General features: G+C 39.0%; 2 protein-coding genes across 2 annotated transcripts; both read right to left on the reverse strand.

Annotated features, from left to right (window-relative positions):
* Positions 1–808: 808 nt before the first annotated feature.
* prpf19 (pre-mRNA processing factor 19) lies at positions 809–7,540 on the reverse strand. The gene is made up of 16 exons (XM_027154783.2): positions 7,335–7,540; positions 6,500–6,649; positions 5,859–5,935; positions 5,537–5,678; positions 4,737–4,810; positions 4,561–4,626; positions 4,424–4,465; positions 4,217–4,291; positions 3,812–3,887; positions 3,574–3,683; positions 3,333–3,488; positions 2,311–2,380; positions 2,046–2,219; positions 1,880–1,962; positions 1,575–1,680; positions 809–1,384 (listed from the first exon to the last, which is right to left on the reverse strand). The coding sequence occupies exons 1-16, from the start codon at positions 7,351–7,353 to the stop codon at positions 1,287–1,289; spliced, it is 1,518 nt and encodes a 505-aa protein (XP_027010584.1). The 5' UTR covers positions 7,354–7,540; the 3' UTR covers positions 809–1,286.
* A 1,340-nt stretch (positions 7,541–8,880) lies between these two features.
* polr1a (RNA polymerase I subunit A) lies at positions 8,881–25,400 on the reverse strand. Its single transcript, XM_027154597.2, has 34 exons — positions 25,201–25,400; positions 23,427–23,631; positions 22,338–22,487; positions 22,140–22,247; positions 21,954–22,039; positions 21,779–21,867; positions 21,583–21,663; positions 20,753–20,855; positions 20,482–20,644; positions 19,988–20,164; positions 19,092–19,214; positions 18,468–18,695; positions 17,976–18,230; positions 17,697–17,888; positions 16,805–16,954; positions 16,507–16,690; positions 16,213–16,295; positions 14,630–14,788; positions 14,372–14,470; positions 14,068–14,220; positions 13,789–13,871; positions 13,205–13,370; positions 12,839–13,066; positions 12,460–12,674; positions 12,204–12,371; positions 11,844–11,979; positions 11,571–11,731; positions 11,145–11,274; positions 10,949–11,056; positions 10,486–10,731; positions 9,781–9,981; positions 9,492–9,609; positions 9,238–9,402; positions 8,881–9,114 (listed from the first exon to the last, which is right to left on the reverse strand). The coding sequence occupies exons 1-34, from the start codon at positions 25,275–25,277 to the stop codon at positions 9,014–9,016; spliced, it is 5,091 nt and encodes a 1,696-aa protein (XP_027010398.2). The 5' UTR covers positions 25,278–25,400; the 3' UTR covers positions 8,881–9,013.
* Between the last annotated feature and the right edge of the window lie 122 nt (positions 25,401–25,522).

The raw sequence follows: 25,522 nt of genomic DNA on the forward strand, positions 1-25,522 counted from the left end.
ATGCACCAGTACATCAGACCAGCACATTTTTATGAACGGCAGATATGTTAATCCCTTTCCACTGCTTTTCTCTTTGTACCCATCCCGAGGCATCCAGACACTGTACCAGCTCCCATCGTCCTCTGTGGGACGAAGCCTTTGGACATCCACTGAGCCAAGGCCGACTCTAAGAATCCTGAGACATCTCCAGTTAGACTCTGTGGTACTCAGAAGATCAGAAGTCCTTGAACCTCACACCAATACAACATTTGTTTGACTGTATATTACAATCACACCCCCAGTGTCACCCATATGAGGATGGGTTCCCCCTTGAGTCCGGTTCCTCTCAAGGTTTCTTCCTTTACCAATTTAAGGGAGTTTTTCCTTGCCACTGCTGCCTGAGTCATCTCAGACTTGCTCATAGGGGAATAAATACATACACACTGTGAACTATATACATCTAATAATAATCTAGAATTTTTATTCTGTTAATTCTTATTTCTTTTATTCGTTATTTCCTTTATCATTAATTATGTTTACCTTCTGCTCTATGTTTATGTTCTGTAAAGCTGCTTTGAGACAATGTCTATTGTAAAAAGCGCTATACAAATAAACTTGAATTGAATCAAAAGACTTGGTGATTTAAATGATATATTTTTCCTCTTTACCTACATAGGTCTGCCTCACTGATCAACCTGCAGCCATTTGCAGATTTAAACAGTTTAGTCCTCGTATATAATGTAACATCAGATGAATCTTTAATACAATATTAGTAAGAGACGTGATGCTTCATATCGCACGCTTTAGTCGGTCACAAAAACACCAGGCATTAAAAACAACAAGTCTTTATTGAAATCTAATTTGCATTCATTTCTGTTTTCAGCTCATGGCAAGGTACAAAAAAAATTAGGCACAGAAGACTAATAGCGACACCACTAATCCAGAAAGTAAAAAGACCCTAGAAATACAGAGCAGGAAAAGAAAATGGTTGACAAAAAATGCAAAATTATTCATAGCAACTAAAAAAAGTCTTTAAGCATATCTCAAGAATTAACCATATGATTGATTAGAGATGGTATAGAATGTGTTCACCAAGTTCACTACAGTGTATTGTATATGTAAATCATTCAATGTCCATCTTCATCTGCAGGAGAGAAACTGTAAAATTCACCATGGGCTTTTTGAGTTATGTGGATGGGTTCTATTGCTCTTAGCTCTTCCTTATACACTAAAATGGATCATGGACTAAAACATAACTCCTGTTTGTCATTGAACTTCTCATTTGATCGGTTCCTCTTTTTTTTGTCCTACAGGCTGTAGAACTTGAGGCTTCTGTCCATACCAGTAGATGACAGGAACTGAGCATGCTCACCAAAAGCCACACCAGTCACCAAACCTGAGTGATCTACAGAACAGAATTAGAATTAGAATAAGACAAACAGATAGAAAAGAAAACAAAAGCATTTCTTAATCTATTAATGCTCAGAAATTTCAACAGGTCAATTTTAAACCTTAAAAAAAAAACAATTTAAGAGAACGCTCAATACACTATATGAACGCCTTTATGCTTTCTTTGTAGAACACGCTGCACTCACCAGTGAAGTTGAGAACCTCAGTCCACTGTTTGCAAATGTAAACTCGAATATCAGACCCTCCAACAGCCAGGTACGTTCCACTCTGATCAAACACCAGAGACTTCACCTGCAGTTCAACAAGAGGAAGAGCAGAAGGAGAAAGTGAAAATTGATACCGGTTTATTGCACCTGTTTAATTTGTGGTATTTCAAAGAATATGGTAATGAGGTCAATTTGTTTTTGTGATTTTTCTAAATACAATTTCAGTACAAGTGCGAATAGATCAGCAAATCAACACTTCTAATAACTACAAAATAATTACAAACCTCATAGTTATTATCCAAAGTAATTGTCTTAAAGTTCTTCAACTTCCTCAGATCCCACAGCTTCAGAGAGCTATCCTGAGCACCTACAAAAGCACAACAATTATTTAAACACAAACAAAAAGAAGTAAAAAAAAAAAAAAGGAAAACAAAACTATGCATCATTTACCAGTAGCAAGGTAGTATCCATTCTCAGAGAAAGCGATGGCGGTGACCGGACCAGAGTGACCAGGGAAGTTGGCCACATTAGTGCGCTCCTTCAGATCCCAAATCTTAATCTGCGAGTCTGCCGTACCGGTACCGAAAATCAGGCCGTCAGGGTGGAACTGAGCACAGGTCAGCGCTGTAGCCAGAGGGAGGAAAGGGAGGTTACACAACACAAGCAAGAAGCACACAGTGACACCTAAGAGCGAGTGAGAGATGGAATTACACACCACATCCTGCTGTCTCATCTGTGACTTTGGTGAGAACACGACCAGTTTGGATATCAGAGAAGGCCCAGTACTAGATAACAAAAAAGACCAGAATGTTAGAAACGGTCATATCTGAAAAACAATTAGCACCATTTTTATTTTACTTTTAAACAGTAATGAACAATTACAGTAACTGTGAGCTAAGCCTGCAAGCTGCACCCTTGGCTCAGTGTTTCTACAAAAACCTTGGTGATGTACCTTTTCTGCCAAATGAGGAAAATAAATCAGCCCTGCTTACTGACAAAACAGATTTAAGTTACATTTATTTGCTGAGATGAACTTCCTGCCTTCTTTTACCACTTCTGTTGAACAACATGGGTGAGAAGCTGAAGAGCCAGTTATCCTGACGTTTCAGAAAGACAGACATACAGGTTTAGCTGTATTTCGTAGTTCAACAACAGCATCAGAACAGAAAACAAAATAAAACCTACTCCTTATTGACGCTCATGCAACAAAGTTAATTTGGTGTCTCTAAACTTAACGCACTTCACGGTAACAATGCTGTAACTACGCTGTACTGGCCCTGAATCTTGAAGCTCACTGTACTGAACTTTTTTTTTTGCTAGGCTGATTGAGAAGATCAGCTGTCTTAAGACATGATTGATTAATCAGAAACAAGCTGGTATGCAAAAGCAGTGACAAAAAGCATAGCGGTCAGATATCCCTTTCATCATGGTCATCTCTCCCGTTCGACATGTCAAAAGGAAATCTCATAGCTGAAATTCTTGACCACTTTTTTTGAAGTCATAAATTTGATGTACTACACGATTGGATACCGGATCTCTGCGGTTGTCTGTATTAATGCACTGAACCAGTTGACCTCATCACATGACACTCACAACAACATTTCAGCTGAGACAATTAGGTTCGCCCCCCCCCCAAAAAAAACAAACAAACAAAAAACAAACAAAAAAAAAAAACATGGGATCTGTGCAGCACACACTAATTTTCATAGTACGGCACATATTGTTCATATTTATCACCTGATCCTCAGAGGAACTCAGCAGGTAATCCCCAGTAGCATGCAGGGAGAGGCCAGTAACTCCTGCCTCATGAGCTCTGACCACCTGCACACAGTTTCCAGCTGCAAGAGACCACACACGGATGGTGCTATCTGGAGATGCCGAAAACACCAGTGACTGTGGAAAAGGGAAAACATATTATCTTAATAAAAGTACATAAATTTGTATGGACATGCTATGAGGTTAGAAGTTGTCTGTGAACCTGAGATGGGTGGTAGATGACAGAGGAGACTTTTTTGGTGTGGCCTTTGAGAGTGGCCACAATCTGCTCCTCTCTGCGATCGAACACCACCACGTTCTTATCCGCGCCACCTGGAGGGTGAAAGCGAGAAACAAAAGAAGAGGAAAAAAATTTTTTAATCTGGAGTATAGACATTACAATTCCTGTGAACTCTGAGAATTCCTGTGAAGTCAGCTAGGTTTTGTGTGCATGCCTGTACCTGTGAGCACTTTGTTGGTGTCTGTGGGACACAAATCCAGAGCAAGGATTCCAGGGATGCTGGCACTGTGCAGACCCTGAACAAGGAAAGGAGGGGAGAAGAAAAAGAAGAGAAATTTTTTTTTCTTTCAGTGTGCAGTTCTGGTTTCATTTGTACTGGTCTTTGACATTTGTGAACTGTGACTAGACTGTGAGCAGATGAGGGTAAATGAATAATTTCTGAGAAAAACGTTTCCTGTCTCAGTGCGGTGCCAAATTTATCACATATATCACTGATGAGACAGTGAAGCATAAACAGTTTATTTTTCCATGTGTTATTGGTTTCTACTACAGTATTTTTCAAGCAGTTTTCAAACAAAACAGATTGTGGTCCACTAGTAGGCCCATGCCAGCAAAAGAGACTTACAACATGGGAGGACACTTGGCGATACTTGCTGAGATCTTCGGCTCTGACCAGCTCCTCTGGCACCGTCTTTCCCCTCTAAATTACAAAGAAAAATACATTTTCATTTTCACACCTTGAGGTCTAATAATATTTTTAAATAATGCAAGGATCAGAAGTATAATAAAAGGTAGGTAATCTTTATTTAAAAAAAAACTATCCTATTGTTACCTTCTTTCTTTCGGTGGTCAGGACAGTGGCCTTGTCTTGCAGCTGGGAAAATAAAGACAATGTCAACTGCAATCAAAACAACCAAAGTACTGGACAGTGTTTTATTTAGAGATAAGTGACAGTTGTGGTGAACTGACCTTCTGGATGATCTCTGGAGTCATTCCCACCTGTTCACTGACCTCCATGGGCTCACCACCCGCACCCTGAGCAACACACGAGCATTTCAACAAAGGAACAAATCGATTGACCGTACATAAAAAGTCTGACAGATTATTGCTAAAGTCAGTAAGTGAAACTGTAGGTGAACACTGACCACTGCTGCAGGCTGGGAGGCAGGAGCAACCTGGGGAGCAACCAATCCGGCTTGAGGTTTGAGTGTGGCCAAAGCTGCAAAGGCAAGGATTACAGGTGTCAATGTGTGTATGCATGTTTACAAAAACTCAGAAAGTAACTTCAGCATACTTCAGTAATAACAGCAGCTAAATGAATGAATTTTCAATTTTGCTGGAAAAACTGCTTTATCCAACACTTTTGTTTAATTCTCCTGTGGTTTGCTTAAATACAATTTACACTACACCAAAAATCATTGAAATATTAATTCAATTTAAAATGGTTGATGTTTCCAAAATCAACCAAAAAGTAGTGCTTGCCAAAGAAAACGCTGAGTGGCAGGCACGTTCCTTGGCAGTGTTCTACCGGATATTAATATAGTTGTTTTCCAAAAATCAAACAATCTATTAATTAACAAGCAATAAATAAAATTATTTCATGATGTGTTGCATGTCAGAAACTTGCAGTGGTAGCTCAAGTGGTTAAGATTCTGAGTTGTTGAACGGAGGATCAGGGTTCGAACCCCAGCAACACCAAGCTCTGATTATTACCATTAACCGTCTCTGCGCTCTGACCCCACCCTCCAAGGTAGTATATGCAAAGAATGTTTCACTGTGCTGTAATGTACACGTGACAAAATAAAGCTGCCTTCTAACTTCCTGCCACTAAAAAGGACCATTACTCACTACTTTTTAAATGTAAAACTAATACATAAAGATTTCAAAGAATTTGTAAACTTTGTGATTAACATCAGAAACCCCTATAAAGCTGTGTGGTACTCACCCTCTCTGGCAGCAGTGACCTCTTTAGTGAGACGAGCAATAACCCTGCAGGCGGCATCGTGTTGGTAGAGTGCGTGTGACAGCTCCTGCCGTGTTGTCTGCAACTGCTGGCGCAGTGTGAAACTGTGCAGCATCACTGCATCCTAAGAAATACATGGTGTGTTCACAGGTAAACAGTGGGTTTACGCTGCAATTACAGCTGCCATTTAAGACGATGGATTATGATGAATTATGAGACAGCGAGGTCTGTGTCATTTAGAGGGAAGCTGTAATCTTGGCTTTAAAGAGAGAATTTTAGAAATGCAAAAAAACTTGTCACATACCCACTCGTCTTGAAGGGATTTCAGAATGGCGGGGATGCTGGTAGCAGATGGTGCCTTTGGTCGAATAGGGTGAGCGACTATACACGGGGACAGGACAAGACAAGTTTGAAGCAATGACATTTTGTTTGATTCCTGTTAAGTAACAATTCAATTAAAATTTATTTGTATGGCGCATTTTACAATCGAGCTTTACAGAACAAACAGAACAAATGGTTAATACACAAGATTAATATTAGATATATTTAAATTTGTTTGTATTTATCCCAAGTGACCAAGTGTGAGGTGACTCAGGTGACTTTGAGGAGGAAAATCTCCCTTGAATGGTAAACAAAGAATCCATGAGAGGAACCAGACTCAAAGAGGAACCTCTTCCTCATTTGGGCGACACTGGAGGGTGTGATAATAAATATACAGTCCAACAAATGTTGTATTGATGACCAGGTTGTTGTCCTCAAAGACCACATGGAGTCAGCATCTCCTCTTTAGTATAGCAGAGTCTAACCGGAGCTGGAACGTCTCTAGATGCCTCAGGATCCTCACGGAGTCGACCTCATCTCAGTGGAGGTCCAAAAACTTCATTGCACGGAACAAAACATTCAGATAAATTAAGCCATAACTGTCGATAATATTGTACTATTTACCCTTGATGTCAACCAGCTGCTCCTCAGACAGAGGTTGTCCGTTAATGGGATCAGCTCCATTCTCAGCAATGTATTTCTCTATGAGGCGGCGTTCAAATACCTGATTGGAGACCGGAGAGACACAAGGGTGCTCCGGGACCTCGTTTGAGACTGTAAACAAGACAGAATGTTAAAATGTTGGTTCATAAAAAAACTACCCTAATCAAACTGGCTGCTTGCTGACCTATGAATGTGAATAACTGCCTTTATATAATAAACAAATGTATAATTTATTCACATTTACTTGCAACGTGGCAATTTTTCTGTGTATAAAGGATTTTTTATTAGGATTTATGCAGTTAGTTAAACAGATGATATAGGACCGGGTTGCTCGGTTCAACCATCTCAAATGGTTCCTTACTATTTCCTACTGAAGTGCACTACATACTGTATGAAACGATGGCCTTCACTGCACTGCTGAGTCGTTTGAGACTCAACCAAACTGAGAAGTTTTATGTAACATTACAGATATAACTATACAGACACAATCCACACCATAAAGGCCACAATATCGCATTCACCTTTAAATCACATTTGCAGCTGTGTACAATGCTTATAATTAGCATCATCAGCTTAGCTTAGCATAATTAGCTTAGCATAGTTAGCTTAGCTTCCGGCTCAGTTGCTGCGCAGAAAAGCTTTACAGATTTGCCGCTGTGTGCAATGCTTTCAATTAGCATCATTAGCTTAGCATCGTTAGCTTAGCATCCGGCTCAGATGCTGCACAGAAAAGCTTTACATCTTGCTAACAGCGGCTAGCTAGAGACCGGCGGTACACAACAAGTTTTAAACTTACTTGCACAAACCAAAGACATTTTCGTTGAGCGGACGTTTCTCTGGTCTTTTAATTAATGCAGGAAAAAGACTCGGAGAAGAAAACGTAAATTTGTATAAACACGCTGAGCTAAAACGGTAATGTTTAACACAGCCCGAGCTCATACATACATGCCCACAATCGGAACACGTTGGGAGCAACGGGCGCTCAAACTTAACCGCGATGCATTGTGGGATAGCCACAAGTCCTCCACAGTGAGACTGTGAGATAGTCCCCTTTGATTAGAAAAGTGTTGTGTCTCATAAAAAATGCATATCATGTCTTCATGTAAGGACTAGAAGTCATTATGTTATTTTACATTCTAAGTTTATATTATATATTTATATATATATATATATTACAGGTTATATTACTGATGTTGGGAAGAAAAGGTGCATAGGGCTCATATTGGTCACAAAGGTCTTCAGGGTTTTGTTCAGTGATCTTGCTTTACATGCACAGAGGCATTGTAATGTTAAAACTTATTCGGGCCTCTTAGTTCCAGTGAAGGGAAATCTAAGTAATGTAAAAGTAATGCTACAAGATACAAGAACATCTAATATAGTCGTGTCCATCCGACATGTGGGTGTGATGGTGGTGTCCATAAACATGTATTTTATCCAGCCATGTTGTCTCTTTTCCTACATCTAATTCTGTCAGGTCTTATTTGTAAGATGTTTACCTACAGTTGGGTGGAAAATTGATTTTTTGCTAAGTAAATTTAACCCAATTAACCCAAATCTTTCCTTTCTTTCTTTCCTTCCATCCATCCATCTTCAATAAGAAAACCTATCCCAAAAACAAAGGGAAACAGGAATACATCCTGCAGGATACACCAAACTATTTCAGGGCTGTTTTACACTTTACCTTCCAAATTATTAGAAAGTATTGTGAAAGGAAAACAGATTTGTATATAGCATTTAGCAGACACCATTATCCAGAGTGACTTACATTTTATTTCAATTTATACAACTGAGCAATTGAGGGTTAAGGGCCTTGCTCAGGTGCCAAAGTTAGCGGACATGGGATTTGAACTTATGACCTTCCGATCAGTAATCCAACGCCTTGTGTTTATACAAACGTTATGCTTTCCCCTTATGACAAACTATTATGTAAAATCCAGCACATTTTATGTAAGCACCTAGATTATGTTCCTTGTTCTGCCTTATGGATACGCAAGGCATTGCACTGAATTTTATATTGGAACTTAAGAATAACTATATTATACACTATACATTAATAATATTTATATTACATTATAAAAGAAACAAACCTTATTTAAATAGTGATGGATAGCACTAAATAACACAATCAATATATCCTGTGATGATGATATAATCAATTCATCATTTTTATCATAAGAGTTTTGACTACTTTATGCTTTCTCCACTTGTTTTCTTTCAGGTAATCACGTCTTCCATCGGCTGATGGAACTGAAAGTAAAAATAAAAATCAGAACAAACACAAGACTATTCTTTTTGGACTTAAAAAGCTAGAACAGAAGCAATGTACAGACAGACACAACATGCAAAATATATATACTTTTTTTAATAAAACCATTTAATAATTTGCTGAACAATACTTGTCACAATTAAACACTGCCTTTTATTCTCCTGTCTAAAGCTGAACAGTGTGTCTGTAATTCAAGTGAACATTTAGGGTCACTGTAAGGGTTGCTTCAGGTCAAAGAGTCCAGTTCCTCCTTTAACAAGTTTTCCCACGACCAAGCAAGCTGAAGGTGAATTCAATTTATCACACAAGCCTGTAAAGCAAAAGAAAAAGAAGACAATATTATAAAAAGTTCCCATTTCTAGGAATGGTCTATTCATATTGAAAAATTTGTCAGAACACTCCTATTAAAGCTACTACTGACAACCATCCATACCCAACATAGTAGCTTGTTTCAAAAACTTATAGCTGGTCTCAAATGTCATCTGTTGCAGTGGGGAGCTGTTAGACTGAATGCCGTAGCGGTTCAGTGGTTTGTACATGCCTTCAAAGCACATGTAGTCAGCCACTAGAGAAAGATGACGTGGGTCCACTTCGATACCTGCACAGATGGAAAAGAGATGCAATGAACTGCAGATTAAACAGAACAGCCATAAAAAAATGAGCACAGCTTTGTGATCAGAGACTTACCGTAAACAGCAAACACGTCTTTAATCTCTTTCTCAATGACTCTCAGAGCCACTTCGATACCATACGTGTTAGCCATGGCATGGATCTCATTTGAATATAAACGATTCAAGTCGAGAACCTTAAAAAAAAAAAGTACAGGTATTCATTAAGTCTACTAAAGTACCAAATTTAATGAATGAATTTATTTATCTAGTGACACAAATAAATAATATTTTGAAACACTTAGTAAACACTGAATAAGTTTTACATATTAGAAACTTGCTAACGAATACGTTTAGCTTGAACTCACATTTCCATGCTTGAACATCTCCTGCATGTTGATGCCCTCAGTGTTCAGAACCAGTTCCTTGGCACCCTGCTTATTGGTCACCTCATTAAGTAAGCAACGTGTGATACCTTTTGTTTCCATGATTACTGCATTCTGAGCTTGTGCTACCACCAGAGAGGTCAGGTCAAAGTGCACTTTGCTAACTGGAAGCATAAGGGTGACCTGGGGGAAAAAAAACGATAAAGTTTGAAGACACCTTAATCACACCCATATGTTGTTCTACAAGCTGTTACGACAAAGTTAGAAGCACACAATTATCTAGAGTGTAACTGTATTCTGTCACATTTACCTTTACTGGTAAGGAAGACAAAGCTGTATGCTGATGACCTAATCATATGTATATAAATTAGGGCCTTAAACAGTAAGTGAGGGAGCAAGCAGAAGAATCATGCACACTGGCCTATTCTCAAAAACTTCTAGCAATAATACATCTTTATATTGGCTTTCTTTCTTTTTTGAAACCGTTATGCAAATAAAGTTAACAAAAGACATTTTGGAGTTTTTTGACTAATATTTTGTCCCAAATAAAATTCCTTACAGTGCTGAATGATTATCTACTTTTTTCTATGTATGATATTCAAAACTGCAATAACACTGCAATGATAACACTGCAAAAAAAAAAAACTGATAACACTGCAATGTCCAAGAAACACTATATGTCTGTACCTCACACCACAAGCTTTTTTGCTGGTCGTATTTGTAGGCCTCAATGCTGGAGCTGATCTGCAGCACTTTGTTGACTCTCATTGATTCCTGTGTTTCTCCAGTCACATTCTCTTGAATGGAAGGTTGACTGTTGTCATCCTTCTCCTGAGATGGTTCTTCTGATGCCACCCCCTCTTCTGGCTGCTCGGTTCCCTCTTCTTGGTCTTCATCCCCACTGTTCTCACCCTCCTCACTCTCATAGTCAACCTGTACGAACGGAAGGTTGTCATTCATTCATTATAGCCTTATAAATAGTAAGCCAGCATTGTACAACTGATAAAAACTAACTTACTTTTAAACAGTTAAACAAGCCAAAAACATGTGTGTGACACTGGCAAAGTCCAGTTCACGTGATAGTCACCCATAACCCCTTTCTGAGACAAGCTTTATAGACGTAACATAACAAAGGTGTCCTGTTCTCTACCTCTTCCTCTTGCTTCTCCTTCCTCTTGGCATCAGCTGCGTCTGCATCCCCTTCATTTGCCTCATCGTCCACCACTCTGCCCTCCTCTACTTCTTCATCTCCATCATCCTATAAGACCCAGTACATGAACACAACAGTTTAATTCACCATATCTTCTATAACTCTGAAGAAAGATTTCAGATACTCTACAACGTACTGCTATATTAGTAGAGTCCCCTGCATCCCGATCCATGTCCTTTGATGTGGCTTTGCGAGTGTCCACTGAATTGATAGAGGCCAGCTTTGCACTCAGTTTCTTGATGGCCTCGAGCAGTAAAAAGAAGAATCTGAAGGGGGAGGAAAAAAATATACAAATCACAATCCTCTTTATTAGGAACACCTCTAAACCAGCACATTCATTCATGTATATTTTTTACATCGTAAATTATGAGTTTGCATGGAATTTTCTTAAACTAAGAAGAGAGGGGTTTTGATTCCCAAATGTAGGTTAAACAGTCAGATGGTAAAATGATATAACTTTCTGTTTTAAGGCAGGTTTTAGAACTGCACTCGTATGTGGAGATATCGTTCAACACAGCTAGGGCAACAAATCTGAAACGAGTCGAGAGAAAGCCAAACTCACCTGTCTTCCATGAAGCGAAGGATCTGCTGAGGTGACAGCAACTTATCGTGCTGGTAAAGCTCTGGAGGAAGAAAGTGAAAGGTGACGGTGAAAATTCGCTTCTTCTGGCCTCTTTTACCGTCCATTCGAAGCGTCTCCACCACGTCCACTTTGTGCAAAACCTGTAGAAAGAATGTTGACCTTCACATCATTTTGACAGATTTATATTACTGAACGACAGCTACATGGGATCATATCATAACAAGTCACCACTGTATAGTCATTAAATTGTACCTCTGCCAGACACACACGTATAAGCTTCTTCTGCAGGGTCTTCACTCGTTTTAAAGCTTTCCTGTTGCTTAAAACAGGAATACTCATCATAGGGGTCTTGATTTTGGAGCTAGCGATCAGAAGAATTTCACGCAACCTATAAATAAATAAATAAATAAATAAATAAATGGATAAATAAACAGCAAACATACATATATTATTGCTAGAGAATTATTGACAACTGCTTAAAATGTATTTGTATTTTGATATGCATTAACTGTCTTTATAGCAGCAACTATTGGATTATCATCATGACCTTCTTTTCGATATCATGACACACAGTGTAGATATCATGTGATGCTCTAAAATGTATCCACAGACCTGGGAATACCCAGAGTGACGTTCATCTCTCCTCTGCCCGCAAAGTGAAAAGTGTTAAGAGTCATCTGAGTCGAGGGTTCACCAATACTCTGAGCAGCCAGCAGTCCCACAGCCTCTCCTGGCTCACACAATGCTCTCTGCCACTTCAGATGCAACAGGTGCCTTAATCTGGAATGTGCACATCCAACAATCTATACAATATATTCAAATGTTTCACCAATTTCTGACTTGAAATTTGCAAATAACTTCTTCCCACCTCTCACTGTCAACATGTTCCGATGAGGAGTAAAATTCCTGCTTGATATTGAACTGACTGAGGTAGGACTCGATGATGGATTCAAATGTCTCTGACACGGAACCAAAACAGACGTCAGGCCGATAAATAGCTAGACATGGATCTGGGCAGTGGGCCGTCTTCTTCAGATACTTGGCACGACTGGATTCATTCATACTTGTCCAGCTCTCCATCAACTGTGAAAAACAAAATAGATATGTCTTAAAAGAATATCAGACTTTCGTGTGTTTATTTGTGTATCTATATAGTAATATCAGCGATGCTGAAATAATAGTAACATGGTGACGTGTCTTGAATTGGTGTTAGTGCATCAAGAAAAGCAGCATAAATGACTCGTTACCTGCAAAATAGCAGTATCTCTCCCGTTAGTTATCTCTCCCAACTGGCCTTCAGTCTGAGCTTTAATCTTGCCTAGTTTCTTCTGAGAGAAGAGCAGGAAGGCCCCATCTCTGGGAGATGAATGCTCATGCTTAGCTTTCCACTTCTTAATGGCCTTAAAGTGACTATGAGCCAACTGTGGGTCCAGTTTAGCCAGTACTTCATCCAAGCACTGTGATTTTCTGATAACCTTCAAAAGCAAAACATTTTTTTTTATATAATAATAAGATTCCCAATTTCATTTCTGGGGAAAAAACATCATAATGGCCTCCATTCGCAGAGTAAAAGCCTTTAGATTCGCAAACACTAGTTAAGCAGAGTTTCCTACCTCAAAGTTGTCTTTAATGAAATGGAACTGACGCGGCTGCAGGAACTGAGTTTTGGGAATGTCAAGCCCGTCTTCTCCATAGAGGAACTGCACCACGCTGCCATCGCTGTCCCTCACTGTTAGGTCATACTGAACCACCAGTCCCTCAAGGTGCTTTATCACACATCTATAACATAACAAAAACACTGTTGATAAAAGATAGCTGACAGGGATAATATAGGTATTAACGAAATCTTTGCATAATGCATAAAGTGAGTGATCGTAAAAATAGTAGCCACTTTTCTGAGCCCTGTCAAAATTTTTAGCGGTTCAAGATTGTACATCACAGTGCTGTAGAGGAAAGGGAAGAGCAGGAAGAGAAAACTGTTTTGTGGATATGAGAATACAAGTTAAAAATCTTTCCTTTTGTAACAATGTGAATGAAATTGGTAATAGTAGGAAAAAGTGAATCAATATATCAATCTCCACTCTCATTATACAATTAGGCCACATTTTGCATTAAAACCTTTCTTTCCTAGATACACAATTTACATACAAGCCTAAATGGCTGTCCTTACTGAAAGTCTTGTGTCTGTCTGTATTACCTTTGCAGATAGCCAGAACGACTAGTTTTAACAGCCGTGTCCACGAGGCCTTCACGCCCAGCCATACAATGGAAAAAAAACTCCTGAAATTCAATAGTAGTAAGAATAATCACCAACAAAATATAAAAATGAAAAGTATTTTTTAAAACTTAAATTGACTTTCTCAGGCTCATGAGTTACACATTCACACTAGAGTAAAACAGAGCGAGTCCAAACGAATAGCAGTGTCTGTCTGGAACTTTAGTTAACAAGTCAGATGTTTAGTTACTTTAAACTCACATGAGGTTTTATGCCAGTTAGGAACCTCCCAGTCACAAAGCCACCAGAGCGAGGTTGTGGCTCATAAGGCTGAAAGCAAGGCAGAGATTTCCCAGAAGGCATCAGGGGAGGACGACGGCCTTCTAACTCAATCTGACCGAGCAGACACGAGATCTAAATGCAGACAGACACGACAAAGGCACCGTTAATTGATCAAATCCCATATCTCCAAAAAAATGACAGACGTAAAAGGTATTGTGTGTAGCAAGCGCTTTTCCCCAAACTATTTATTATTATATTTCTCAAATTCTTTAACGTGGATCACCTGCATTGTATTGACAGTGGAACCTTTGGCTCCAGACTGCACCATCAGCTGAAGGTTGTTCTCAGGAAATGAACGATGCAGCCCCACTGGCATGCACACCTTAACAAACAAAAACACCAGATCATCATTAAGTACCACCAGAATGAACAGAAAACATCAGGAAATAATCAAAATAAAAAAAGAACAGGGATATATGAAGAGCTAGCATTTTGAACCTGCCTGTGGCATTCAAAGGAAAAAAGAAACTTTCACCCATACCTTGTTGATGTTGTTGTTGACTTGATTGACCTCTTCTTTGAATTTGAGGTCCACCATGTTGAAGTCTCGCTGATCAATGTTTAGATGGGCGTTTTGCCAAAAGTCTCGGCCTTCGTTTTCTGCAGCAGCCGTGGGCAGGTTAAAGGCTGCTCCAAGTGCCTGTGAAAAACAACAAGAGAAATATTTGGACTAACTTTTCATCCAAGCTGGAGGAAGACACGTGAGACCCAATTTTTACCAAACAAAGCTTTGAAAATCTTTGAAAAAGACTGTCTTCTCTGCAAAGAGTAGCCGCAAGAAATGTTAAATACAGTGCTTAGCTAAAAAACATGCATTAGTGCATTTATTTGTGATGATGTTTTCCAAAAAAAGACTATTCAGAAAGGTTAAAAAAGGACAGAAGCATGTTTGCCATGATTATTGTTTTTGTATTCGTTTCGTCTTGAATTTAATTTAATACGGTGTTTATGCGTTTGTTCTCCTGTAAGTTGTCGTTTATGTTTGTCAGTTTTGTCCATCTCAGGTCACATATTCAACCGCTAGTCTCTGCTAGACATCAGCAGAACCACAACCTTCAAACTAAACTCCAAAGACATGGAACAGCCCAGAAGACTCAGACTTCAGACCCCAACTGGTAAACTCAAGCACCATAGGAGGCAACGCAAATGGCATGAGAGAAAGCGAAAGAGAGGTATACGCATAAATATCCGAGCTAGTCTAGCAGCTAACCCATACAAGCCGACTATTCTGTTCAATGTTCTAGCCAACATTTGTACCCTAGAAAATAAATGTCGCTGCTAAAATGGGGCACTTAGCAAGCTCAACCAAGCTATTAGTATACAACAGTCAGTCCACCCAGATGGACGTGTAATCCTGGTTGGGGACTGCCATCGTGCAGACCAAAGGTGTGTGTTCCCAAAACGACATCAACATACTGACATTCCAACATTAGGTAATAATATCTTGGACCTAGTTTACACAACCCACAGAGGGGCAAATAAAGCCTCACCCATCGCCCACTTTGGCCCCTCTGACCATATCACTGTAATACTAATGCCAACATACAGGCCAAGGGTGAAAGTCATCAAGTCCGAGAACAGAACGAGTGTGGTCTACTCAGCATTGCTGGACTGCTTTGACACAACAGACTGAGTCATGTTCAAGCAAGCAGCCTCTTACAACTAACACATCGACAGCCAAGAATACAAAAAATCAGCCCAGAGCCAACCTGTCTCGTGGCATCAAGAGCACCTTAAAACCACAAGAAGCTGATTGTGACATTTATATATAGACAGATAGTATGTAAACATATTTTTTCTGTTGTTGTATTTTTCATGTTGCCGCAACCGATAGAAACACAATTTCAGTCCAGTGTACGTCCTCTACAAATAGCCGAATTGACAATAAACTTGATTCTAACTATAAAAAATGATCAGAGCTGCACGTTTGTCTGTTTGTTTTTTTACCACTACATACTAAAAAGCTAAGCATATTTGTGACGCAACCCGGCTGAGCTAACATCTATTATGTGTGCATAATGTGTGATTCTAATATAAATGGACCAGTGGACCATTGTCACTGACCTTAATGCCACAATTAACTGATTCTTTGATAATCTTCTTTCTCCGTTTGTTGGCTCCCGGTTTTACTAAAATGTCTTCGACACCTGTTAAAAAAACAACACAACATGTAGCAAAAACACCTCAGTGCACAGAGTCGATGCTAGAGCTAGACGCTTATGTGATGATGATGTAGTTATTATTAAAAATGTAACAAGAATTGTCCCATCAACAGCTTAGAAATGCACAAAATATTCACAATTGGTGGAATGATAGAAGATATAGCTCTTACCCATTGACAAAGACAATAGCTCTTACCCATTGTAAAGCCACGATAGAGCTGTAGGTAGGCGGTAAAAAGGCGGGCCAAACAGCTTAGAAGCTTGCCACTGGTCTCTCCTCCATAAAGCTCATAGCAGCAGTGCACTAAGCCATATGCAGAGCTCCCATAGTGCGCTTTATCCAGAACACCCACTAGCAGCTCACCATTACGAATGACCACCTAAACCCGACACAGTAAAAATTATATATTCCAAAACAAATCGAATAAAAAACTTTTATTGCAAGCTAATTTTAAGGACATATTACTGCTCTATAATACAGCTATACAAATCACCTGAGAGTCACACATGGAATCTGGATGGTAGCCTGGCACGGATCGAGGAGGCTCTTTCACCCATGCTTTATTGGGAATCTTGGCCTTTCCTGTCAGGTTCAGAGGGATGTGTTTCTCCGGGATGACATTCAACAAGAGGGTAGACACAACCTTTGAGAAATAAAATGATCCAAAAGATACAAAGCTCAATTTGCCTGAGATAAACTTAAAAAGAAAATAATAATAAAAAATCTAAATAGTATCACATAGGGCCATTTTATTCTTATTTATAATTGATTCCGTCTTCCTTTAGTAAATTAGGCACTGGATATTGGTTGTGTAGCATAATCTGAAATCACAACACTGACCTTTTACAGAATACCATTTATTTTGGAAAATATTTGTATAGCGAACAAGATGAGATAATTCTGAACAGAAAGTCACAAAAACATTCAGAATTATGAAACTAGTGTCTAGTGTACGCCGACTATTAATATAAAAAGTCGTCTTTACATCTTTTACATGATATTTAACTATGCACTTCCATGTATTCTTTACCTCAGCTCAGGGTATCTCTACCAGCCATGTGGGTAATGGACTGCGTTCTAGTTCATGGAGTTTTTAAGCCACATTTAGAATGGAAAAGAATTTTAATCACTGTTTAACATTTAGCACCGTTTTTAAAATGTGTAAGGGATGACGAAGAGACAATAGTGAGGAAAAGAATAAGACAACAATAAGAAAATGATTATCGTAATTGCTCTTGTTGTTTTCTTTAACATTACATCTTTACCTTTATATCTCTCATCTCAATACAGAATAAATAATAAAAATAATAATACATTAACTGCATGTATTGTAGTTACAGACACCCAAGGCCCCACCCCCTGAGAGACAGACACAGTGCAGCTACCTGCTTTCCAGTCCAAAGTTTTTGAGGTTTGATCAGAGCAGGAGGAAGCAGCTTGACTCTGCCTCTTTTATCTGTAAGACCTCTATAGACCAGCTCCATGTACTGATCTTGTGGGAAGAAGCAGCCACGGATTGTCATGCTGGTGCCTGACACCATATGGTCCTGGATTAAACCAGCCAGGGGCTTCCCATCCTAGAGTGAGGGAATTTACAAGATCATAAACCATCTGATTTAGTAACAAGCAGAAAAAAAGCATCCTATGCATAATCGGTGCCTCACCTTGGGCACCAGGTACTGCTGGTCTGTGCTGACAAGCGTGTAGGCCTCAGCCCGACCCAGCTCACTCTGTGGAAAGTGCGCGTTCATCTCATCACCATCAAAGTCAGCATTGTAGGCCTTGCAATTAGCGTAATGCAGCCGTAGCACCTTCTCTCCAGGCAGGATGCGTGCACAATGAGCCTGGATAGATGGTCTGTGTAGTGTCGGCTGACGATTCAGGAGGAGCACGTCGCCGTTTTTGATGTGCCGATTAACCTGGGGAGGGAGAGGGGAGCGGGGAGTGGGGTGGAGATGAAACAATACCTTTTTTAAAGGATTTCAAGTGAATCTAAATATTACATCTTACAAGTGCTCAATTTCTTAAGTTATTGAAATTCAGTATTTTGGCTGTACATTCAAATCAGTCATACTGATTTATTGGTCAAAATGAAGTGAATAAGATTTTTTATTTTTTTTATTTTTTATATCCAAATTCCCTACAGAGACACTTACGATCTTCATGGGCATACAGTGCTGGCCTGTGCTGGGTGTAAGCAGTTGCTTAGCAATAGCCTCTCTCTGGGTGGGGTTGATGCGGCTGAGAATGGTGCGGGAACCATCCTCATTGATGACCATAGAGGCTCCTGGGTGAACATCAGGCCCGTTAAGTACAGCCTGCCGCAGCTCCTTCACATTCCATGGTGTCACTGGCTGTGGGTACGTCAGCTTCGTCGCAAACACCTGCAGTTAGATAGCCAGAGTAAGATGCAGATGCTGCATTTGAGCTGCCGATCAACTATATACAAACCAGTGCAATTACACCATAATGAATTCACTGCATTAAACATAATTCTGTTCGTCGCTACTCTGATTTTGTTGTGTGCTACACAAATAACCCTGATCCTGTTGTATATAAGTAGATCGAGTGAATAAAAGCTTATTTCTGAAGACTTTGTGAAGTGTAATTTAGACATTTTAACTGGATGTAATGTTTTCATATCGGTAATAAACAATAAAAGTAAATAATAAATATAAATCGGAACTGGTTTGATTCACAAATCTCTCATATTAAATAAATAATAATAATAATAATAAAAAAAAATTATAAAAAAAGTCTTCTTATTATATTTTTCCTACCATGGGTATTCCAATCTCATTAGTTCCGATGTACATGTCAGGACAGATTACAGAGCGAGCAGCAAAGTCCACTCGCTTCCCCATCATATGCTTCCTAAAAAGACCCTCCTTCTTCTCCAAGAGCTAACACACACACACACAAAAGAGGCATCACAATAAACCCATTAAAACACCATCATAATAAAACCTGAAATCGTATAATTTATTATAGATTCTAAAACCAAATAATCTAATTTCAAACCGAACTAAAAAAGCATGTGTCCCAGAGAAAATGCAGTTACTGTGCAGCCATCCTAAGTAAGTCTGTTGCTATAGGGTTGCTGTGGTGCTCCAGGTAGTTGCCAGGGTGTTAATATCGTATCTCAGATGATTGCTAGGGGATTGATACAGCATTTTTTGCGTGGGTTAAGAATGCCAGGGGATTGTTGGTTGTTAGGATGTTGCTTGTCAGTTGCCATGATATCTTAACCCTCGGATTTTGGATTTTGCTAGCTGTTTGTTATGGTACTGTCTATGGTGATCCCTAGGGTGTTGCTAGCCAGATGCAGTAGTGTTCCAGGTGGCTATATCTTAGGCATGTTGCTAGGAGGTTGCTTTGTGGTTCCTACAGTGTTCCAGGTGATTGCTCAGGTGGTGCTATGCAGTAACTGTTACAGCATTTGGCTGCTAGGATGTTGCTCAGAGATTTCTATGCCATTTCAGGTGGTTGCTAGGCAGTTAAATAGTGACTACAAAGTGATGTCACGATTTAAAACAAAAAATGGGATTCCTTAGGTTCCAGCTAATTACGTCAAAGTACGTAATGAAAAGCTTTGTAATTGTAAAGTTTTTTCTCTCACACACACACACACACACAAAACAAACAAAAAAAAGATATGGAGTAAAGCATAAGAAACCTGGCGGATTCCAGGGAACTTTTCGGTCATCAGCTTGTCCATATCGCTGTCAAACACAATGTTGACGTGACTCTGCAGTCGTATCCAAACGTTATACAGTTTGTCTGTAAGGGTAACTCCAGGTAGCCCAGTTAAAAAAGTCTGATCCATCTGAGTGGGTTCTGTATTATTTGTAGGCTGGAAAGATCCAGAACAATGCATTCCCATCAAACAGGCTTAAAAATACATTTAACATAACAGTTAACAGTTATTTAATTATGCCACAAGTGTTATATCACAAGTTTATATGAACATGCATATTCTAATACATCATATTCTAATATAAAAACTAATATAAAAACAGTCATGTGCCCTTTTATTAATACAAAATCATAGGCAGATTTCTATGAAACACAGTCACTAAGTACTTTCCTATAATACCACCTCATGTCATGTTCTATTCCTTTTAAATCATGCTTGTAAATAGGAAACAGGAGCACTTAATATCTCCATACCTCCTCCAGCTCTGTCGGAGTGCCATCTATCGTCCCTGCTTTCTCTGCCGCAATAAGCGCAAGCAGTTTCTGAATGAGCATGTTGGATTTTAGCACCGCCTGCATGTTCACTGTCTGACCGTTGGTGAACATCTGATCTCCCAGCCGACTGATTGGCCGGTATCTGTTCCGTGCACAAAATTAGCGTTCATTCCAAAATGAATCACAAGCAGATTGGCCACAGTATTAAAGAAAAAAAAAAGAGATGCTATGAATATAAAATGAAAACTACCTGCATGGAGGAACCATCAGTAATTCTAAGAAGAACATGTCTGGGCTAAAACCGTTAGGACTGTTCTCCGCCAGGCCTGTGAACAAGTGCTTCAGGAAGAAACCTGTAACAGATTATTAGTCTCAATTCACAACAATTCACTACAGTCTCCACACATCGACACACTAACTGCTCAGTTGCTTTAACGTTAGTAATACAGTCGGTATGGCAGCTGCACTTTTAGACTGAAAGAATAAAGCAGATATGTGTACATTCTTAATTAGGGGCTCAACAAGCAACTTTAATGCAGCAATTAAGAGCAAACATAAATACTTAAAACGCTTTTTGATGGAAATATTTTCTACTACCGTTGTCTCACAGATTCAATCTTGCGCTTACTATCTGTGTAAATTTGCAGTGCTTCCTTGAGTTTTCCACTATGCTAGGATATGGCTCAGGAACTCTAAATCACTTCTAGATGTGCATGCTTGAATAAATGATATTAGATAAATGTAAATTAAAATGTACTGTGGCTGTCACCCTTATATGTTATATAAAAGCTCCCAAAATAAATAAATAAACATATAAACCATGAAGTTGTTTATATTGTTTAACCTCAAACGCTCTTTTCTAGTCACAATCATCTTGACTATTTCAATTTCACTGACTATTAGCACTTTTTGATATACGCCTGCTGACTTCTGACAGACAACAGCAACTTTAAATAGCAATTTACAAACATTAGAGAGGAAAAAGGATCAGTTTAAAGGTTACTAATGAATTCATCACGAGTGAATTTGTCATCTCTGTGTGTTTGTCAATGATCCTTAGGAAAGGGAAGCAAATCTTACCTTCTTTTTCCCACACTTTGATGATATGATCTCGGGCCAAGCTTGGAGTTAGATATCCACGTTTAGCCACGTGAACGTCGTCTGAAACAGAAAACAACTTCAGTGTTAGGCACAGGAAAAAAAAAAGCCAGACTGACTACATGTACAGAAAAGTAAATCAAACAACAAGGTAATGCAATGATAAAAGTAGACAAACCTTTGTGCACACCGCTGTCGTTTTTGACACCCGAATGCGTGACGATTAATTTGCAGTTGTGCTCTCGACGTATCTGGGACTTGCCGGCACTTTATCGAAATAAATAATCGTTATAATGATGATAAAATTTATAAGGATAAAAGCAGTGATGTTAAAAGACTTGACATTTGCTTACTTGCAGTTGGGGCATTTTTTAGATACCATGTGAATTCTCCAAAATTGGGTGATGAGGCTGCCTTTCATCTCACAAATATGTTTGACCTAATCAACAATTAGACAGAGAAACATCAGCTTCACTTAGCGCCTCGGCAAAATCTGATTCCAGCTCATTTAGGCAGTTAAAAAAGTCATCGTTACTCACAGGTGCACAGCCATGGCTGCTGTACTTGGCTTTTATAATAGGAGAACTGAATTCCTCCAAAGTTTCTTGGATTTCTGCACCGGATGCTTGTGGACAACCTTCTAAAAACTAAGACAAAACAAGTTAACCCGTTAGGCACAGGATGCTTAATAACATTAGATCAATATTCAGCTCTATCCGGTGATTCGTCAGTCTCACCTGATTAAGAACATTTTCGAGATCCCAGACCTCCTTAAATGCTCCTACATCTAATAATTTGAGTTGGTTGAGAAGCAGGTGAATGGCAGCCCTAGGACATATCAACGTGTGGCAGGACAGGCAGGAGCCACGTACAAGCATGTACAATTTCTATTGACAAACATAAAACCCAACAAATCACATATAAAAATCAGGGAGTATTACATTAACAATTCAACTGAATTTGATCTGTCTAATGTTCGAATAAAACATTAAAAAATATCACACTGTCACAAAGAAGCTGTTATAGAAATACAGAGGTAGATTTCAATCCTAACGTGCTTGCCGGATGCAAACAGTTAGCATGGAAAATCTCCTTAATACAACATGAGAAAACAAAGCAATTTGAGAACCAGTCTGAAAACTGATTTTCTGGGTGAACCAGAATACGTGAGGTTATTAATAATTACTCTTCTACAACGGTATACTATCAACAGTACTATGTTTGTTGACTTGATGTTGAATGAATGTATGAATAAGAGTCCTGGGAAGAGCGCAGGACAGACTTTATAATTCAGCAGCAGTTCCTTGGTCATACACTGATTTTGGGAAGGGAAAATCTTTAAGCAAATCCCCTGTGGCATAGCTATCTGCAACAGGAGAGAGCTAATCACAAGTCACATTAACACGTGTGCATATCTCTGGTTTTAACATAACAAGATCCAACACTTGTGACTTGCTGAACTTAAAAAGGAAGCAAGTGCGACAGTCAAAGTCTCAATAAGAACCGTGGCAAATTATCCAAGTGTTATTAAACACTTGGATAGTAAAACACGTTATTTCCTTATAAAACTGCACAAATTTGACCAGAGTATACTGACTTTTATAAAGCAGACCAAATATATAGTTTGCTTAGTTTATTGCAATTTATATAAATTTTTATAATTTATATACAGAGTCATGATTAAAGACAGGACTCGGATATATGAATAGCTAGATTGCGTTCATTAAAAAGAAAACATCTGTACTGAGGGGTCTGTGGAATTTATTTCACACTTAAAAGGGTACAGAAGCTTTGAATCACACAAAGCAGAAATGTTGAACTCTTACATCAAATAAGAAAGGGTTGTAGACAGGTAGCTGCAAGTCAACATGACCAAAGTGTCCTGGGCAGTTGTTGAAGTCCTGCATGCAGGTTGTGCAGATTTCTTTTGGGTCTGCTGGACCCAATGATAGATCGTAGAGTCCATTAGGAGCGGCGTTACCGACGTTGTCCAGGAGCAGAGGATTAGTGATACTTTTAACACTCAGTTTCCTTTGTGAGGGGAAAAAAAACGAAGAATTACAACTGACAACAAATCACAGTATTTTCACATTTTTTTAAAAAATGTTATAAAAATGTCATTTATTCACTGCAACAAACTTTTTCTTCAAATTTGACACTCTTGATTTTACACCTAGGGGGGCACGGTGGCTTAGTGGCTAGCACGTTCGCCGCACACCTCCAGGGTCGGGGTTCGATTCCCGCCTCCGCCTTGTGTGTGCGGAGTTTGCATGTTCTCCCCGTGCCTCGGGGGTTTCCTCCGGGTACTCCGGTTTCCTCCCCCAGTCCAAAGACATGCATGGTAGGTTAATTGGCATCTCTGGAAAATTGTCCGTAGTGTGTGAATGCGTGAGTGAATGAGAGTGTGTGTGTGCCCTGCGATGGGTTGGCACTCCGTCCAGGGTGTATCCTGCCTTGATGCCCGATGACGCCTGAGATAGGCACAGGCTCCCCGTGACCCGAGAAGTTCGGATAAAGCGGTAGAAAATGAATGAATGAATGAATGAATGATTTTACACCTGCATCAGTCTTTAAGATTATTACTTACTACTCTGTACAAGATAATACCAAGTGAATCTTGCCAGAATTCAATAAGTCACTGCAATTATATGCTAATAGGTAAATTTTTACTAAATCTACTCATAAATAGCTGTGATCGGGTACCGTACAGAACACAGGGTTGCATTAACAGAAACACCCCCCCCACACACACACACACAAAAAACACAAAAGTGACCTTATGGTTATCTAAATTATTGTTTTATTCGTTATTACTAAGTTTCAGTTACACTTTTCCATTACTGCACTTATTTCATGCAATCTTATGCCTAAAGGTTTGCCTAATGCTTCTCCTGCTGTCTTTGAGATGATCATAGGAGTAATGCATATTTTATAAACTGCTCATATCTTGAGATTTTACAGTCTCTAGAGTCTCTCTGGTCATTCTCTCTGATCTATCAGCAAGGCGTTTGGTCCTGCATCCCCATCCACATAAAACACACACACAATATATATTCACACAATATATATATATATATATATATATATATATATATATATATATATATATATTTCTTCTGTGTCAACCCTTGAGTCTGTTGTGTGTAACTCCTAGGAGATCAGTATTTTCTGAAATACTCAAACTATAACTTCTGTGCCAACAGAACATCCAACATCCACGCCACAATTAAAAGCAAAAGAGATCAGACCTTACTCATTCTGTTGTATAATATAGACATTAACTGAATCATGACTGACACTTGTAAAAGTCTGCTATATGTTCCTACTAGATAAAAACCACCATCTGCTGTTTTCCTCCCATATAAACCAGCTTAAGAACGTAGACAGACCTGTTTTATACCAAAGACAGTCAGTTTTATACAACAGTGTTTATTTAATTCAACACCAGACAGCTTATTATAAGACATAACTAAAACAGACAAGGTGTCAAAGCTTTGTAGGTCTTGGACAGCACTATGAACAGCTCGCACTATATGCTTAGCTACTAGCTAGTCATTTGTTTTGTTTTGTTTTGATAAAGTCAGCTCACTGTACAGTTACCTGATTTCCTCAGAGGAGTACATGCCGAAAGTTATGCATTCCAACCGCCTCCATGGCGTTTCTTTAGAAAAAAGCATTTTTCTTTTTTTTTGTTTATTAGATTTACACTTATACACTGAACTTCATCCTAAAGCGAGTTAGCTTAGCTTCACATGGGCAAGAGCACAGGAGCTCCAACACGTGGGTCCACATGGACTAAACCAAAAATACGAGGAGGGGAGACAAGTCAGTACTTCTTATAAAATTTAATTAGATACCACACGGGCGGTATGCATTAACCATAAAAACGTAATTCATAAAAAAAATCGAATTTATGTGTGAT

Source organism: Tachysurus fulvidraco, chromosome 17 (assembly GCF_022655615.1).
Source record: "Tachysurus fulvidraco isolate hzauxx_2018 chromosome 17, HZAU_PFXX_2.0, whole genome shotgun sequence".
In the NCBI taxonomy this organism is placed as follows: domain Eukaryota; kingdom Metazoa; phylum Chordata; class Actinopteri; order Siluriformes; family Bagridae; genus Tachysurus; species Tachysurus fulvidraco.

Coding starts and splice junctions, on each gene's coding strand:
- prpf19 (XM_027154783.2), bottom strand. Junction 5,936..6,499: donor GCAGCTGGTTGACATCAAGG/GTAAATAGTACA, acceptor CCCCGTGTATAG/TCGCTCACCCTATTCGACCA. Junction 4,811..5,536: donor GGTCACTGCTGCCAGAGAGG/GTGAGTACCACA, acceptor TTGCCTTTGCAG/CTTTGGCCACACTCAAACCT.
- polr1a (XM_027154597.2), bottom strand. CDS start 25,277: ATGCTTTTTTCTAAAGAAACGCCATGGAGGCGGTTGGAATGCATAACT. Junction 22,248..22,337: donor TCGAAAATGTTCTTAATCAG/GTGAGACTGACG, acceptor GTTTTGTCTTAG/TTTTTAGAAGGTTGTCCACA. Junction 13,067..13,204: donor TCATTAAAGACAACTTTGAG/GTAGGAAACTCT, acceptor TTGCTTTTGAAG/GTTATCAGAAAATCACAGTG.